General features: G+C 42.0%; 2 protein-coding genes across 2 annotated transcripts in view; one reads left to right on the plus strand and one right to left on the minus strand.

Moving 5' to 3' along the window:
- Positions 1-17,947, minus strand: part of Sft2d1 (SFT2 domain containing 1) — a 26,768-nt gene extending 8,821 nt beyond the window's left edge. Inside the window, exons 1-4 of the mRNA XM_004646219.2 lie at positions 17,776-17,947; positions 5,139-5,225; positions 4,123-4,205; positions 2,999-3,080 (exon numbers count right to left, since the gene is read on the minus strand). Of these exons, the coding sequence (XP_004646276.1) occupies positions 2,999-3,080; positions 4,123-4,205; positions 5,139-5,225; positions 17,776-17,838 (315 nt within the window). The 5' untranslated portion in view covers positions 17,839-17,947. The remainder of the gene's footprint in view (positions 1-2,998; positions 3,081-4,122; positions 4,206-5,138; positions 5,226-17,775) is intronic.
- On the plus strand, positions 2,038-2,564 carry LOC101582688 (60S ribosomal protein L26-like). The gene has a single exon (XM_004646218.3). The coding sequence runs from the start codon at positions 2,076-2,078 to the stop codon at positions 2,511-2,513; it is 438 nt and encodes a 145-aa protein (XP_004646275.1). The 5' UTR covers positions 2,038-2,075; the 3' UTR covers positions 2,514-2,564.
- Positions 17,948-19,439: the final 1,492 nt, after the last annotated feature.

Below are 19,439 nucleotides of genomic sequence, written 5' to 3' on the forward strand. Positions count from 1 at the left end.
AAGTAGGTGCTTTAGACCACTGAGCCATCTCTCTAGCCCACAGATCTGTTTTTTTCCTTTCTTTCAGTTGTTTAATTAGTTTCTTACACACTTGGTCTTTTTAAATTTTTTTCTTTCTAATGTAAAATAAGATGCTATTTAATTTTATTCTTTCATAGCTAATTTTTTTTTTCATAGCTAATTTTTAATGTACATGCTTTAATGATTTTTCTTCCTTACAATAAGTTTTGGACAATTTCATTTTTATGTATCTGGATATGATTTTATTCAAATTTCTTGTGAAAAAGGTTTATTTTTCTTGAAAATGTGGTGTTATAAGTTCAACTAAATTCAGAAATTTTACATCTTTAAATATTTATGTGACTGGGGAGTTGGCTCAGTAGAATAAGTGCTTCCCTGGCAAGCGCAAGGGCCTGAGTTCAATTTCCAGTTCTGCAAAAAAAAAAAAAAATTATTGCCCACCTTTTTCTACTTTGAGAATTCTAATTATATGAATGTAAGTTTCTTGATTTTTTTTTTTTTTTTTTTCGGAACCGGGGATTGAACTCAGATCTTTGCGTTTGCCAGTCAAGCGCTTATCCTACTGAGCCATCTCCCCGGCCCCTAGTTTCTTGATTTTGACACAGAATGAACTATTACATGATTTTGACACAGTGAACTATTATATGACTGATCTGTAAATTCTTCATTTTTATTTTGGACAATTTTCATTGTTATATTCATTTAAGTTTGTAAATAATTTATTTACAATGTGCAATTATTAATCTCATGCCATGTATTCATTTCAGAAATATTAGTCTGAAAATCATTGTTTATATCTTATATCTTTCACATTTCAGTATTTGTCTACAATTTTTAATATGATACATAATATACTGATTTTCAGTAAAGTTAATGGAAAAAAAAGTCCATAAGCACACTGCTCTTGGTGTCATGCCTCGTATTCAGCTATCTCCCCAAAGCCTAATGGGCAAGGTTTTTCAGAGGCGGCAGGATCTAGGGCATGTGCTGCTGGAGTTAAGGGTGCCCCACCCTGAGTGTGAGTGCTGCCCATGGTAAGGGCGGGTGGCCTGGACACAATAGAAAGGGACAGAAGGAATCCTTCAACTGGCTCCTGCTGCTTGCTGCTGTACTGCCTTTGCCTGTCATGTACTGTTTCTCCTCTGCAGCTCCCCTCTGTCCTGCTTTGAAGCTAGCCAACTGTGAACTGAAACCTCTATAAATTGTGAGCCAACTAAACCTTTCCTCCTTTAACTTTGGGCATTGAGTATTTCTGCCTCAGCAATAAGAAACACAGTTAAGACACTTGGCAGACTGAAACATCTAATAGTCTGTTAGGTAAACTGAAAGAACTTCTGGCAAATGTTTAGAGACAAAAAGCTATTCTATGGTTGCTTCTGTTCATATCTAGCAACAGCAACCACGAGTACAAATGCCAATACATAGTGAATTTAGTTGTGCTCTGCTTAATGATTCAAGAGATTTTTCATAAAGACTGTATTACCTCCTGCCCCTGGGAGGGCAGCTCTAGCACCCCACCTTGTGTCACACAAGGTGAACAGGAGAAGCAGGAGTCTGTGTTAAAGGCTGCCAGTCTTTTTTTTTTTTTTGGTACTGCAGATCAAAATCAGGACCTTGTGCTTGCCAGGCAGGCACTTACACCGCTGAGCTATATCCCTGGGGATGGTGATACAGCTCAGTGTGAGGGCCTTGGGTTCAATCCCCAATACTGGGGAGAAGGGGGTTAAATACTACAAATGCTCTATAGCAAAAGAAGTCTCTAAGAGATGCTAAACAAGTGAGATGGGAACCAGAGGCATGATTTGAGCAAGGGGTTATTCTTCCACTCATCTACACAAAACAACAATCACAGAAAAACCCAAAATATATGATGAAGGAAAAATCTAGCTACAAGTATAAAGCATTTATCTTTCACCCACAGCCAGGCTGAAGAGAAAGAGAACACTTAAGAGTAACAAATGCTGGTCTTAGGTAGGACATACACTACAAGAGTGACTTAAAAGTACAGTATTCTCTTCCCTTTTGCGGCCATTGCTGGAGTTGCAGCGGCCAAAATGAAGTTTAATCCTTTTGTGACTTCAGACCAAAGCAAAAACCGTAAAAGGCATTTCAATGCGCCTTCCCACATTCGCAGGAAAATTATGTCTTCTCCTCTTTCCAAAGAGCTGAGACAAAAATACAATGTTCGCTCTATGCCCATCCGAAAGGATGATGAAGTTCAGGTTGTGCGAGGACACTATAAAGGTCAACAGATTGGCAAAGTAGTCCAGGTTTACAGGAAGAAGTATGTCATCTACATTGAACGGGTGCAGCGAGAAAAGGCAAATGGCACAACTGTCCACGTGGGCATTCACCCCAGTAAGGTGGTTATCACCAGGCTAAAACTGGACAAAGACCACAAAAAGATCCTGGAACGGAAAGCCAAGTATCGCCAAGTAGGAAAGGAAAAGGGCAAATACAAGGAAGAAACGATTGAGAAGATGCAGGATTAAAGTCCTCCTGTGTGTAACTTTTAATTAAAAATGCAAAAACGAAAAAAAAAAGTACAGTATTGTTACAGAAGCCATACTGTTAGAATTCTTTGTCAAGTAAGCAAGGGAGGTATAACGTCCAGATGACAAATAATGCCAGTTCTTCCTGAGAACATTCAGATGAACTCAAAAGTAATGTATCTTCTATTTTTATTCTTCAAACAATATAGACAACCCAACAATCTATAGGGTTGACAGTTCTGATTTTCATTATATATACACACACTCATCTACAACGTTAGATAGAATACACAGAAAGCAGACTTTAACCACACTATAATTTTAGGCAATACAGTATAATCCAAAGTAATCATATGACTTTGAGGATACAATTATTTTATTCAACAGGAACATAATGTACATACTTATGAGCAATCATTCATGAAATAATACATAAAATAGTTTTATAAGGAAAAGTTTTTAAAAACTTGGTATTATTTACTTACAAGCATGATAACTGTTGCAAGCAATCTTGTTGTTTCAAACATTTTCTTCAGCTGCTTCACAGGTCCCATTAAAAAGCACGTACTATTTAAAAACAAAAAACATCTGAGATGGCCATGCTAATTTTTCTGGCTATCGAAAACTAAACTGCTTGAAAAAAAAAAGACTTTATTTAATAAAAATCTCTCCCTGATGTGCTTTATTTTCCCTAAGTTTAAAAAGGCACTGCATCACATGCTATGGTTCAAACACACTGCTGAAGCGACAGCATGCACATACGAGGTGACCACGGGGATGCATGAGGCAGCTACAGGACTGCTGCCTTCTAAGTGAAATCAGGGCCTTGTGAATGAGGCATCTCTAGAAGTTGGTCCTCCACTCTCCCCACTGCAGGAAGAACCCTCACCAGAAAACCCGAGTCTTCATTTCTAACTTCCAGCCTACAGAATTGTAAGAGGCAAATATCCGCTTTAAATTGATTAACTACTCAGTCTGAGGTACTGTTAAAAGCTGCACAGATGGACTAAGACTATCTACATACCCAAAAATGCTGCAAAAGTCTCAAAAAGGATCTCAGTACACAAGCAACACAACTACTCAGTCACTGCCATATCACCATTTTAATTCTCTGCATTACATCAGTACAGTCCCATCTTTTTCTGGCTTGTTGTTCAACCATCTGTAAGCCTGCAAGGACCAGGTGCAACACCAACAAGCCTGGGCTCTGGAGCCCACTGCCTGCCTACAATTCCATACCAGTTGACTTCTGAGGACCACCACTGTGGGCAGGTGATTCACCCTCTGCATGAGCAGAGCCAGCTAACCCACAGGAATGAGATAGGCCCTTGCTCATAAACCTACTGTATCCAATATAAGGCACTGAGAAGACTACCTGGCATGTAGCACATGGTCCCCAAAAGGCTGTCTGCTCTCCACATTAGGGCTGTCTGTTATGGAAGGTGACATGTGTCAGGAGTCCATAGCATTTATGGAATAAACACAAATGCTGTGGCTGAATTTATAGTATGTGCAGCTATAGAAACACCATACTAGCAAAGCACATATTAGAAAGGTAAATGTGATAGAGCAAAAATTACATTTTGAGAAGCCAAACATACACACGTACCTGGCTAATGCTGCAAGATTTCCAAGGGTATAAAACACTGCAAAAAGCTTTATGCCACCAGGAAGCCACAGCAATCCGGTACCCTAAGGCATTACAGTTAGTTAAAAATAACTTCATGATCTTAAAGGCTGAAACTACAAATCTGGCACTACAGCAATAGTAATATAAATATTACATAATAAAGAGTTCAAAGCAAATGTGCTAGTATATAGTTTCTACATAGTTAAAACACTTTTCTGTGTTACATACCAATCTGAATCTTCTATCTGTATAAGTATACACAAATGTGCCATAACACAACTAACCTTATACCTGTCAATAAATCTCCCTCTATTAAAAATACTCATTTTAAATGGCTAGCTAAAAAATTAATAAACATGTCTAAATTATTGGCTCTCCAGTTCTTTTCTTTCTTTTTTTTTTTTTTTTGGCAGAACCGGGGATTGAACTCAGATCCTTGCGTTTGCCAGTCAAGCACTTATCCTACTGAGCCATCTCCCCGGCCCCTCCAGTTCTTAAGATACATTGATTTTACCTTAGTAAAATCAATTCAACAATTTGCGAAACTCTATGTTCTCTACATCTTTTTTTTTTTTTTTGGCAGAACTGGGAATCGAACTCAGGCAAGCGCTTATTCAACTGAGCTACCTCCCTAGCCCCTCTCTACATCTTTTTACTGATTTCTAATCCTTTATTTCAGATGACTAGTATGTTCCATCAAAACAGGGCTGGAGAGATGGCTCAGTGGTCTAAAGCACCTACTTGAAACAAGCTTGGCAAAGCACAGGGACCGCGGTTCGATCCCCCAGCACCACATGCCAGCCAGCCCCGCCCCCTGGTGGGCTGAGCTGGCCACACACACACACACACACACACACAAAATAAATAAATGTAATAAATAAAAATAAATAAATAATAAAAAAAACAGTCTAACCAGCATTTAGGTGAAGAAGACTACTTTTGATACTAGATGGGATTACTATCTTAACACAAAAAGTATTAAGCCGTCTACTCACAAGGATAGAAAAGAAAATGCCAGCCACGAAGCATATGACAAACCACTTCAATCTGGTGTTGAAACTAAGAGATGAAGCATCCAGGACCTTAGGAAGAGAGGGTCAATTTAGAAGGAAATTACCATGTGCTAATTTGTCTCTATACATTAAATAAGGCAGAGTTTCAACATGTACACTTAAGTGTTTATTTGTACATCGCAGCACCACACTGAGGTTGTAAGAGTAATTAGGATCAGGGTATTTTATCAAAGACACTGGGAATTTCACTAAGTTTGATAATAGTATTGCTGATGTTTCACAAAGTGATGTTTCTGTTCTAGACATAGATGCACATAGATCAGGATAAATGGCATAATGTAAGAGACACATGAAGAATGAAAAAATAGGGAACAGGTGAATAAGGCAGGCAACATGCTGGTAACTGCTGGAGTTGGGTGGAAACACACAAGAATCACCTTTATCCTCTTAAAATGCTATGAGCTGCAGAGCCTGAGATGCACAAAGCTCTCTCGGTAGAATTATCTGAAGTATAAGCAGCTGGACAAGGAAGAGAACGGTGCTAAGCAAAAATGTGGTTCCAACTGCTTTACCTGCTGGGGCAGGCCTGCAGGGAGATAAGTGCAGGGGAAGACCTGCCTCAGGTCTTCAGCGACTACTGGCTATAGCTGGGGTGCAGCGGGAGTGACTGCAGCCTGCAGGGGAACAGCAGGGCAGGAAGCTGCACCACTAAGAAAGGAGTCTGGGCAGGGGTCCTGCAGCACCGTATCCACATAGTACAATTAATGCCTTTCATTATAAAAACATTAAAAGTGGGTGTGGAGGCTCACACTGGGACACTGAGATAGGAAGATTACCAGTGCAAGCTTGGACAATTTGGGACTTGGTAAGAACCTGTCTCAAAATAAAAATAAAAAATAAAGGGCTGAGAATATAGTGCAGTGTGATGGTCCTGAGTTTAATACTCAAACAAACAAACAAAATATCCCCAAAACAAAAACAAAAAAGACAAGACAAAATTCATTTAAAGCCAGTTCACAACTGCACTAGGACCTCCTCAACCACTGAAAAAATAAACTGTTAAAACCATTATTTGAGGGGGCCAGGGAGATGGCTCAGTGGAATAAGCGCTTCCCCGGCAAGCGCAAGAGCCTGAGTTCTGAGTCCCCCCCCCAAAAAAAAAAAAAATTATTCAAAAAGAAAAATAAAACACAAAACATTATTTGGCTGGTGCAGTGGCACATACTTGTAATCCCAGCACTCAGGAGGCTGAGGCAAGAGGATTGCCATGAGTTCAAGACCAGCATAAACTACATAGTAAAGAACTGCAAAGTGATGCTCCGTCTCAAAAGAAACACATTATTATGAGCCATGCAAATTCCACCCAAATTATACAGGAAAATGTAAAATTACTATGTATTGAGTGAACAGAATGATAATCCAGCATACAGTGATGAGCAAGCATGCTATTAAAATTTAAATGTCTAACTTATACTACCATACACACCCATGGCTTGGATCTAGAATGTCCCCTAAAACTCTCATGTCCTCAGAGGTGGGACTTCTGAAGCATCAACTGTGGGGGCACTGCACTTCTTGGTGGGATGAATCCTCTGATGAGGTAAGGGGCTGAGTGTATTGTTAGGGAGGTGGGTCCTGGTGGGAGGGGGTGGGCCACTGGGCTCCCTAGCTCCTCCCTGGACTTTCACTCCTGAATGCCTTTACCTAGCTGGCCGTGAACTGCCACAGAGAGCCAAAATAAACCTCCCCTCCCTTAAGTTGTGGGTGCTGGATGTTTTGTCCTAACAGAGTAACTAAGACAATATTTAAAAGTAAGACTGCCTATTTGTGTTTTTGAAAATCATGAAACAAAGGCAGGAAATTTATATTAAGCAGCTCACAATACCTTTGGTTACACTCCTTACCTCAGCAGATAACCTCAGAATCCTTGTGCAGCATGAAAAACAAATAAAATAACTAAGTATTCTGTCAATTTAGCATATCTTAAACTTTTAAAAAATTTGCTTTAACTTCAGGTGTCATTTCCAGTAATATCACATGTTTATAGTAGCACTGATCACTTCGTTAGATAAATGAATTTAATCATAAAAACATCTAATTTTCATTATCTCTGATCAGGAAAAATATATCGGATACATTTTAACAAAGCAAAAAAAAAAAAAAAAGAATCCTAAAGACTGTCCCTTACTTAGTAAAGAATCTAATGAGTCACTAAAAAATAGAAATATTAGCTTAATTTTGCCATTCCACAATGTATGTATGTGTATATAAAAATATCCTGATATACAGGTAAATATATACAATTTCTATTTATCGTTTTAAGAAATGCAAACAGTATGCAAATCATGATTTCTAAAGGTTAATATGAGTCCGAAATCACATGAAAACTAATGGAGAAATGGAAAATGAATTATTTTATTTTTCTTCATGATTTTAAATCACATTATTCCTAAATTCAATGGATAGATCATTTTTAATGGCCAAATTATTTTCCACTCAGTAACAAGAGGATGGTTATCTGTACAGTAATCACTTTTTCCTCTTATTCCAATCTTCTGTGTGACAATCTTTAAAAATGTAGCCTAATTCTCATTTGTAAATTTGGACTAATTATTCCACAAGCAAATGACTTGTGTCCCAGTTACAAAAACAAATCAGGTTTCCCAACTCTTAACTGTGTAATGTTTCAACATGTAAGCAAACCTCTACATTTTCCAGGTAGGAGACAAAAGACTCCCTTTTGCCTAACCAACAGTTCTGCTTTGCATAAGCATTTCTGGGCTACTTTCCTTTTCAACAAACATAAGGAATAACCCCCACCAATGTGCTGATCTCTTAACATTTAGCCCTAGAAGAAAATACATGCACATTAACACTGTCAATTTATCCTTCTCAAAAAACTGTCACCATCTATCCCTTTCTAAGTAACAATGATGTATAACAACACAAAGAACTGTAGGCAAATAAGCATAAGCCATAACAATTCCAGGAGCACAGACTGCTGCCCAACTTGCTTGGGGTGGGGTGGGGGTTCACATGCTCAACAGTACCTTCCTCCTCAGTCACCTGCTCTCTGTTATTCTCTCTCACTCAGGACTCCTGATCACAGGTCCTACCCAAGTTCACCACATCCAATAGGATAGCCTGGCCTCTCTGTTCCTCGTCCCAAATCCCCAAAGGTCATACCCAAGGCTCTCTTACCACCTGAGATGCATCCATACCTAAAACCTAAGTTCTTGCTCAACAATTCCAATCTCCTCCCAGCAACAAGCTGATTGATTCATCAACTGTGACCTGACTGCTGCTTTACTGAGCCTCTTTCTCTAACCTATGGCCTTTTTCCTCTTTCTCAGTGGAAAATATATGGTACACAGCTTCCCCCGCCCCCCAGAACCGGGGATTGAACTCAGGACCTTGCACTTGCCAGGGAAGCACTTATTCCACTGAGCCATCTCCCTGGCCCCCATGGTACACAGCTTTGATAAAACATCCAAAATTCCTTTTTCCTGCAACAATCTGACAAATTCCCATGGTAAGGCAAACCATCCTTTCTCTGCTCTGAGCAGTCCCTCAGCTACGCAGTGCTTAGGGACTGTCCCAGGACAGCACTGGAGCATTGATAAGTGTCACCAACTTCAGTAAACCTGGGAATCTCTGCCTGGCCTCTAATATTTGGTATTTCTTTTTTTCTTTTAAAAAAGTCAACCTGTTTTCTAACCACTGACTAAATATCAAGCCTTGGATCCCTTCCCCAATATTTCACATCTCAGTGGGAATCCCTTACCACCTGCTATGACCAAACCACCACATTCACCTAGAGAAGCAGCCATGCCTGTTCTTCATTCTGGTTCTCAGGGTGGGGCTACTCCACCTATGAGCTCTGATCTACCTGCCCACCTGCACTAGGCCCTACCACACAGAGCTCCTTCAGTAATTTACATTATCAGATTTTTCCTCTGTTAGAGAACTATCTTCTGTGACCATGACCATCTACTTTTACATATGGTAAGCCTCTTCTACCCTAACAAAGATCTCACTTGTCCCCATTCAGCCTCCACACACTCATTCTTGATTAATTCCTTTATTAACTCATTTAACTAACATACTCTTATGGGCTTCTCTAAGGCTGGGTAAGACGAGATCGGGCGTGCTCAGGGTGGTATGGCCGTAGACTAAGGCTGGCTAAGAGGTCCATCTCCTGACTGAAAACCTATGTGCTGGTTACTCTCACTAAAACACCATAACAAGGCAGCTAATAAGCAATAGAAATTTATTCTCACTGCTGTTGATGCTGCACAATCAAAATCAAGGTTTCTGTAGATTTAAGCAGCTGTCAGACAGCATTTGCTGCTGGCTTCACTCATGGGAGCTAAGGGCCTCTTTTATAAGGGCACAAGTTGTGTTCCTAATCATTCTTCAAAGGCCTTACCTCTTAATACTCTCACCCTAGAAATCAGGATTCAAAATCTGACCTGGAGGTTGGGGGTCAACATTCAGACTATATAGTACTGGGTAAATGCTCAGCCTGACCATAAACAATAGCCAAGGCTACCCATTCATATCCCTGCAGTCCAGGCTTTAGCATTCAGCTGGCTTCAGCCTGCCCTTGCACCTTCACATAGTTTGTGCCTCCTTTCTTGGGTTATGTCTGAGGTGGCCAGAGGTTGCAACTTTAGCTTCATCCCTTACCTGACTGAAGACTGCAGACATAAAAGACCCTTTCCTGGCTTTCAGTCACAAGGTGCTTTTGTTGAGATGTGAGCCGCCTTTCCATTTGGACAGCACTCTTTGCAATTTGTTCCTGCAGCACTGTCTTGTTCTTTGTCCCTCTATAGCCTTGGCTCCTTCTCCCTGGAAAGATAATCCTCCTTTTCAAGCCTCCCCTTGTCCTGCTATCCTCATCTCTTAATGTGTCCCTGCTGGCTTGAACCACTGGTGGTAGGTACATCCATGACTCCCACTAGGCAGCTTGAATGAATTTAATCACTTTTACTGTCTTTTTGCTAATAAAATTAATAAAAACTCACCCAATGGGATAGTCACATATGTACCACCAGAGGTTCAAGCTGCCAACAACAAGACATTTGAATTACAGCTCCAACATGAATGTGTTAAATGGTTGCTCAACCACCAGATGAGAAGTGAAGGGAAACAGCAGGCAAGACAGAAGATCCAAATCACACTCAATCCTGAAACTACACACCATGCAAGTAGGACTACAGCCACAGAAACATCCAGACACACTCTGATCCAAGTTAGTTCTGATGCCACACACGTGGAAACAACATAAGACACCAGAAGGTGAGGCTTCAGGTAGTTTTCCCTGTGTTTCCAAGAAAAACCATATGGACCCTGTCAGAATCTGTTAAGAGTGGCTCACAGAACTCGGAAACACATTCACTGGCTTACAAAGATGTTACAAAAGACACAGACAAAGAGACAGATAGGGCCAAGTTTTGGGGCTAAAGCTTCCACTGATTTTCTGGGCTTGGACTCTCCAGGAAGTTCTTCCAAATCTCTTCAAACCCTCTCCTTTGGGGGGGGGGGAGTGTTAATGGAAGATTCATTACATAAGCATAATTGAATCACTAGCCATGGGATCAAATTAACCTTCAGCCCCTCTACTCTCTTAGAGTTGGGAGACAAGATTAAAGGGCTTAATCTTCGAATCCTACCTAGGTCTTTCTGGGGATCAGCCCCCATCCTAAAGCCACCAGAGGCAGTCAGCCACTAGCCAACTCACTAACATACAAAAACACATACCTAATTCAGAGATTCCAAGGATTTTTGGAGCTCTATGCTAAGAACCAGGATGAAGAACAAGTATGTATTTTATAATGTCACAGTAGGTACTAACAGTCTTGTGACAACGTCAGCCAGGGTTTAAATTTGTATTAATTAATAGCAGGTATTTTCCTCCCATTACCAACTTCCACATAATGAACTTTAAAACACTCTGACAAATACTTTAAGGTAAAATATTGTGACACCTGTATATATGGAATAATCAATCTACAAGCAAATGACTTGTCTCAAGCTTTGTGCTATGATCTGAATATGTGCCTCTAATTCATGGAATAAAATCCTAACCCGCAGGGTGATGGTATTAGGAAGTAGGGACTTTGGGAGATGATCAGGTTGTAGAACAAAGCTCTGAGGTCTATGACTGGTGCTCTTTCCACAGAGGCCTCAGTCCACATAGCTCTTACCCCTGTGCCACATGAGGACACAGTAAGAAAGTACCATCTAGGAACCAAAAAGCAGTCCTCGCCAAACATGGAATCTGCTGGTACCCTGATCTTACATTTCTAGATTCTAGAACGATAAGAAATAAATTTGTTACTTATAAGTCACTTGGTCTAAGGAATGTCATTATAAAAGCCCAAACAGACTAAAATATGTATTTAAAGCTACAGCCAGCAGAGAAACACAATGGGATGATCCCCCTAAGTTCTTTCCAGATATTTCCTAAGGAGAGCAGACTCTGGCTACTTTGCCTCTTCCTAGGCCCAAGCCCCCTAAGCAGCAGGATAGAGCACCCTAGGTTTCAGGAGGTCCCACAACCCTCACTGCCTAGGCCAGCTCCATAGCCAGCCTATGTCCTTTCCATCCCAGGCTTCTTCCACTGTGTCTTCTATTCTGCTTAGCTCCAGCTGTACAAGAAACTGAACACTCAGGATATCCTCACCCCTCTCAAGGCCTGTGCTCATCTCCCAACCACCCCAAGCATCTCATGATACTCTGGATGTCCTCACCTTCCTCTGGTCACCCCCACTACGCTGATTCTCATTTTTGGTTCTGTCCATACCGCCTCTGGGGCCTATGTTCTCTCCACACACCCTCACCACTGAGACAGGTGTCTTCCCCTCTACGATGCCTCTCCTGCCCCTTCCTCTTCTCTAGAGACACCTGCTTTCAAGTTTCCATTGACAGGGTGCCCCTACTCCCCTTCTTCACTGTGGTATTAACTCCCTCCTGGGTCACATTTCTCATCCATCAGGGGTTACTACTGTCTGTCCACCACATCCTGGTCCTTAATGGCTTCACCACTAAAGTAAGCAATCCTTTCGAATCTCTAGACTCTCAATTCCTTAGCATCTTATCCTCAATTATCCAATCCTTCACATTACTGCAGTCACTGAACCCCATATCTATTAATGACAAGCACACTGCCAGTAGTACTGACACAAACCTATAATCCCAGCACTTGCAATGTGAGGCAGGAAGATGGATATGAGTTTGAAATCAGCCTGGGCTACATAGTGAGTTCAAGGCTAGCCTAAACTACATAGTGAGATCCTGTTTTGTTTTGTTTAAAAACAAACAAACAAACAAAAAAACCACACCCAACCAAATGGACAAACAAAACAAGCACACTTGTAATGTCCATAGTCTCTGTGACCTCAAGTTCAAGGATCTCACCTCACCCAGGAATTCTATCACTTTCTCACCATTCCCTCATGCCCATTCTCTCCACTTCTCCTATGATTACTCTCAACTTTGCCCTGTTTTCCTGATGTATTTGTCAGATAAAATCTAAACTCCACCATGCACTCCTGGCTGGAGAGAAAACTGGAACTATGCTGGTTCTCACTTTAAATTCAAGACCACTAACTTTGAGCTTACTTTGTAGCCCAGGCTTCAACTCACAACCATCCTCCTGCTTCAGCCTCCCAAAGCATGGTGGGCTGGTACTCTGACAAGTACCAATCTCCTACTATCCTACTAGGATATCTATCTCCTACTTTCCTACTCTGTTAATCACCTCACACCTCTTTGAACTTTCAAAATCCACCTCCTCCAAACTTGAAAAAATAAACTTTTTTTTTTTTATTTTAGCGGTAACAGTTCAGATGACCACAGCCACAGCATCTGCATCTGTGCCTCTTCCAGGCCAACCCTTCTCAACCACTCCTGGTCAGCATCTCTTGCCTGAGATTATCATTTTCCCCCTTTCTGGACTTTTTCCATCTAGTACTTTCTCTCTCTTTTTTATTTTAAAGACAATAAGAATAAAAAAGAACAATAATACAGAAGTATTGGTACAGAATTTCAAAACAAGATAAAAGGAAATTAACAGTGGTTATTACGCTGCATACTGTTATCCTCAAAGTAGTTGCTTAATTACCAGATATAGGCATGTAAGATTGATCAAACAATATAAGTACTATTTCTTTCAATGAACTATGAACTAAAGAAATCAGTACAATTCCCTTAGCTATCTCAGATGTATGTGTATATATTCCTTCCTCCCATCTAGTACTTTCTAACTTTAAGAGTAAAATATCCCTGATTCTACTTCATCCTCTGATTACCAAACCCACTTCTTTGTTTTACAGCAAAAACCACAGGGATACTGCATTCACTATCTCTGTTTTCTGTTGGTTCACTGCTGAGCCACTTCGATCAGGCTTTCATCCTTATCTAGCTACCAAAACTGTTCTCACACAAGTGACCCATGACTTTTATCCTAATTTTCAATTTAGGAGAACTATCACAGCACTTAACACCTCCTTCTAACACTCTTTCCTCAGCCAGGTACAATGGTGTTATAGGCAACTAAGTTAGATAAAATACAGGCAAATAGGGCTGGGCCTTCAAAGGAGCCAGTGCAAAAGAGATACCTTGCAACTGTGGGAAATACCTTAACTATGGGCCAGACCTCAAAACAGAAGATAAAACAATACACCCATAAACCTCCCAAGGATAAGCACCAGGGATTGATATTCTAAATAGATATCTAGCACCTTGAGAAAGTCAGAAAGAATCATTTATCTAACCCTCTTCAGGAAAAGCCCGGTTTTGTATTTTTCATGCTTGCTTGCTCCTCCACTTGCTTCTTCATTTGATACTAATTTAAACAATTTTACCTGAGCAAGCATAATCTTACTGGTTGACCACAGTCTTGTCCTATCTCATGCCCAGCTTGCAATTTTCCATTCTGCCTACCTTGGACCCATTTCATGTCAGGGATTTGCTCTATAAAAATTCCTAGAAGCTGGGCATTGTGACACATGCCTATAATCCCAACACTTGGGAGGCTGAAGCAGGAGGATGGTTGTGAGTTCAAGCCTTGGCTACAAAGTAAGCTCAAGGTTAGCCTAAACTGTATAAAGAGACCCCCGTTTCAAAAAAAAAAAAAAAAAAAAAAAAAAAAAATCCCTAGAAAAGACAGGATCCCTGGCAACCCACTTGGGACCCCTTCTGTCTGTCTTTCTCAGATAGCTTTCTTTCCTCCAATAAATATCTTCTGTTCTTAACCTCCACTGTTCCTAAAATTCACCCTTTGACGTAGAGAACACAAACTCATACCAGACATCTAGCAGGTTGGGTGTTTCTTTCCCCTATGTTAGTGGCACATGCCTGTAATCCCAGCACTTGGGAGGCTGAGGTGAGAAGACTGCTGTGAATTCAAGGCCAGCCTAGGCTACACAGCAAGACCCTGTCAATAAATAAATAAATTTTAAAAACTGGAAGAAAAAAAACCCACATCCCTTGCTTCCTAGAGCAACCTTTGTACTTGATTCTCCGTCCCCAAATGCCACTCCTTTCAGCCCTCTTTATCACTCCTGCTCATTCTAACTCACATTCTGGAGGCCTGCAGAGGTTTGGGTCTTATCTCTTTTCTGCTCACACACAACCCTTTAGTGAGCTAATCTTCCCTGTCATAGACTCCAAAATTATACATCCAACTACCTTCCTGACACTGCAGACTAAAGTGATTTTTCTCCTCGAACCTGCCCTTTACATATTTCAGATAAAGAAGCCTCTGTCATTCCAGCTGCTCAGGTCAAACACAAGTGGCAGCCTGAGTTCCTCTGGCTTTCACATATCCAATCTTTCAAACTAACACATGGCTCTATGCACAAGCCATTTTCAGAACCTGCCTGCCTGTTTTTAAAACACTATTACTTCTACCACTGATTCTGGCCCCCCAAAATGAGTCATGTCTTAGTACTACTGTCCTCATCTCCTGACCAGCCTCTGGGCTCTCCTAACTTTTCCTTACATGTGGTCCTCCAGAGTGAATCAAGACTTTCGAATCTGTCAGTCACATTTACTACTCTGCTTAAAAACTAGAGGCAGCCCGACCCATTACCAATAAAAGTTAAAACGTACAATCCACAACAGGACTGGGAATCCCACTTCCTGCCTGCCTGTCTCCTACACTTGGCCCTCTTCTCACCCTCTGCTTCAGCCACCCTGGCCTCTGTACTGGCCTGGGACACACTGATGACACTCTGTTCTCAGGGCTCTGCCATCAGCTGCATGCTGTGTTTGCTAGGCTCTTCTTCAGAACTTGTCTTGATCCCCCAGAAGCCCTTCAGTTCCATGCTCAGATGTCATCCTAACTGGGAGGCATTACATAAAATGACAATATCAAGCTCCTCCACCCACTTTAATTTTTTCTATAGCACAAGTGACACATTTTATACTTATACTTATTTGCTTATTAACTGTCTTCTCAACTAAATGTTAACCTCCAAGTAGGGAAGGCACTGTGTTGGACACTTGTTATGTAACACAACACCTTCAACAGTGCCCAATTCATTTATGGGAATCTAAAGATTTGCTCAATTCTCTACAAATACACAGCTTTTGGCAACACTAGCCTGGCTTTTGATCCATTACTTGTCTATGTAGCTTTCTCCTCTTTATACATCAGATTCAAGAGAAGGCAGAGTCACAGAGAAATGTGTTCGAGGATTTAAAGTGAGCCTGGGGAGAATCACATGGAGAGTAAAAACATTTTCTCAAGCTTTCACAGAGAGCAAACTGGTCAAGCAATGGCCGTGACTCATCCTCAGGTCAGACACTGACAAAAGAATGTACAAAAGGTGGTACAGGGCTACTGGATAAATCCTGAGAGTACTTGGCTGACCTTATCAGATACAAAGTTACAATGCTGGGTATATAGGTCTTGCTATATATATCTTGGTCTTAACCATCCAGCAGAAAAGTATAAAAATGAGGTATATAAAGTAAATCCATATTAATACGATGAGCTATAAAAGGCTCAAGTCAATAACTTCTGAGGATAACCCACTAATATTATAGACTGATAGACAGTATTAGATGTTTAGTTGAATTCAAACACTTATAGTATTTAGATGCCAATAGAGTATTCACCTCTGTCAGGACAAAAAAATAAATAAATGAATAAAAATTAAAAAAAAAAAGAGAAGGCAGAGTATCATCTTCCTATCTCTAAAGTTTAGAACAGCACTGTCCAGCAGACCTTCCCACAGTGGAAACGTTCTACATGTCACCCTCCGTGTAGAAGCCACTGAGCATGTGTGCCTACTGAACACGGGAAAGGAGGCAACATGTGAGTAAAGGAACTAAAATTTAAAATGCATTGAAGTGGTCAGTGGGTACCACTACTGTATTGTACAGCAAAAATGTGGAGCATAAAGTGGAGCACTGGTGACTTGCAAGTTAGCTCAGTTGTTTAAAGCTCCTGCTTGGGCAAACTCAGTCAGGCAGGCACTGGGGACCAAAGTTTGATCCCCAGCTCCACAAGCCTCACCAGACCCGCCCTTAAGGCAGCCTGAGCTAGCCAAAAAAATAAATACATAAATAAAGTGGAGCACAAAAAGTAGAGCAATTCAAAAACTTTCCAATGAGTTGAGTTAACTATACACTGCCTTACTGCCAATGCTGATGGAACTGTGAGCTTGCGGCAGGTGTGCCACAGCGGACACCGAGTCCAGTCACCCCAACATCACGCCAGCGGCCGAGCATCAAATGACGGAGGCACACGGAATACAAACTTTACCTTTCATCAAAAAACTGTATAATTGAAAGCTCTGTTACTGTGTAAGACGAAGACATGCTTGAGTTGTTTTTCCTAAACTAAAACTTCAGTATTTGGCTTTAATTGAAGTGCTGGCACTCTGTGATAAGTAAGTGGGTTTTGGGTTTCAGTCCGAGCTCTGGGTCACCACCGCTGGTCTAGCAGCTTTTTACATTACTACGATTTATAGAACTCACTGAGAGCAGTTACATACTTACCTTACAGACCCTGTACCCTCAGAGACTAGCCCAGAGCTCTGCTCCCAAGACATACTTAATAAATACATTGAGGAGGCAAACCAGAACAGGAAAGGGAACAAATACAAAAGATCCTCATGTATGTAATGCAGTTCGGCTTCAAGTGTTCCGCTTCTGTCAGGCACGTAAAAATATGCTAGCAAGCAAATACAACACAATGCAGTTCCGCTCCACTCCTATTTTTAACCCCCTCGGAGGAAGTAACTCTTGTCAAGTCTCAGGGTCAACAGCAGATACAATTCACGATTTCTGTTTTTTTTTAAAGAACTCTTACCAGGCTTCAGTGCCTCAGGAAACTAACTGCACCGGTCCGGGACCGCTCCTTACTACCCCAGAGACCCGCACACTCGGCCCTCCGTCGCCGCACGCCACACCCGAGGCCGTGACTCCCGGGCTCCTCGGACACGGGCTGACGGCCCCGCGGACTCCCCAGAAGCAGACGCCACCGGGCCGGGGGTGGACCTCAGGGGGCGGCACCCCCGGGAAGCCCCGAGCGCGCCCCCAGCCTCCGGAAGGCTGGCCTTGCCGCGGGCGAGCGGGCCCGCAGCCGGCGCACGGCCCTTACCTGCGCCGTCAGGCCCTGCTCCTCGTCGTCCTGGCCACTCAGGACCCGCCGCAGCTTCTCCATGGCCCTGCCAGCTGGCCGCAGCGCGGTCCTGTCGCCCGTAGGCCGCGCGCACCCACCCGGAAACCCGGAACCTGCACCCCGACGCGCCAGCCGGAAGTGCGGGCTCGCTGCATCCGGGGCTCCCGCAGGCAGCCGGGGCGGTCCGCGCACGCGCACCTCTTTCCCCGCCGCGAGCTCTGCGGCACAGGCGTGAGTCGCGGAGCTTGCCCCTCCCGCCGGCGCGCCGGGTCCGCGGGGTCTGCGCAGGTGCGTCCTGGGCCTAGACGAACGCAGCGCTCAGTCCAGCCTCCTCGGCTGCGACCGCTCCCCTGCAGGCCTGGCCTCCAGCGGACTCCGACGGGAGAGCCGGCGGGACTCCGACTGCCGCCCTGGGATCCCCAGAGACCCTCGCAGCGCCGCCTGCCACCCCGCACTTTCCCTGGCCTCCTGGGCGTGAGGGCAAACGCCCTCAGAGTAGATAGCGTTTCACTTAGAGAAAATAACATTTACACGCTGTGTCCAGAAATGCAGTAACGTGCAGGAGGTGTTTTGTGCGGGGTCTTGCCTGTACAGCTCATCTGCTGCCTAGGAAATTGAAGTGTGAGGACCACCACACGTAACAGTGTTTGTAGATAGGACGTCATGTCTACATCTTGTACAGCAACAACCACTAGGAAGACAGTATGCAGTGTGCTAATTGTTGAAACTGGCCTACCAATTTGATTTGAAACTGCCTCATTGCTATTTGTCAATAAAATTATGGGAAAAAATAGAAAAAGAAATTGAAAGTGTGAATCCCCGCTTCCAAGAGTAGCTATTATTTAGTCTATTTGCTCTCACCTGTGACTTTTTATCTTGCTGTGTTTTAAGAGGTAAGAAAACAGATGATAAAATCTCAAATAGTTCATTGTGGTGGCACATGCCTGTAATCCCAGCTACTCAGGAGACAAAGGCAAGAGGAGTCCAAGTTAAAGACCAGTGTGGGGAATTTAGCAAGGCCATGACAAAATTATAAAAATTTTAAAAAACATTTAAATCTTTAAAACATTACTCAACTCCTCTAATAGCAATACATTTATAATTTCTTTCAAAATTTGCCCTTTGACATATAGTAACTTTAGTATTCTATAAAAATGAAATAAACCAACACCTCTAGTAATGGAAGAAATGTTTTCCAAGGATACATGAGGTTGAAACATATGCAAGTGCCAAAGCTCAAGTAGTAAAGTTAAAATTAAAAAGGACATTTTCATGTGCTCAATCTGTTCCAGAGTATAAGAAATTTACTTAGAAAATATAAAATACTTCAAAGTGCTGTTTTCTTGTGCTGTAGGGGCTGACCTTGGTTTCCTGACAAGTACTGAACAAAGTTTAAGATATAACCTCTGTGGAGATGATAAATGTTTGAGAGTCAAGGCTCTGGAGAGAATTCTTGGATTAGAATCCTGGTTCCATCTTTTTATAGTTGCAAGTCTTGGGGAAATCAGCCTAAATTCTCAGTCATTCTCTTCTATGTAAAAATTGACATTCTGACCTTGTAGAACTGTTTTGAGAGTTAGGTGAAATAATACTGTTGTCAGTCTCTGTCATTCACAGGTTCTGTATTTACAAATGCACTGACT

The sequence above is a fragment of the Octodon degus genome, unplaced genomic scaffold (assembly GCF_000260255.1).
Source record: "Octodon degus isolate 3935 unplaced genomic scaffold, OctDeg1.0 scaffold00261, whole genome shotgun sequence".
Lineage (NCBI taxonomy): Eukaryota > Metazoa > Chordata > Mammalia > Rodentia > Octodontidae > Octodon > Octodon degus.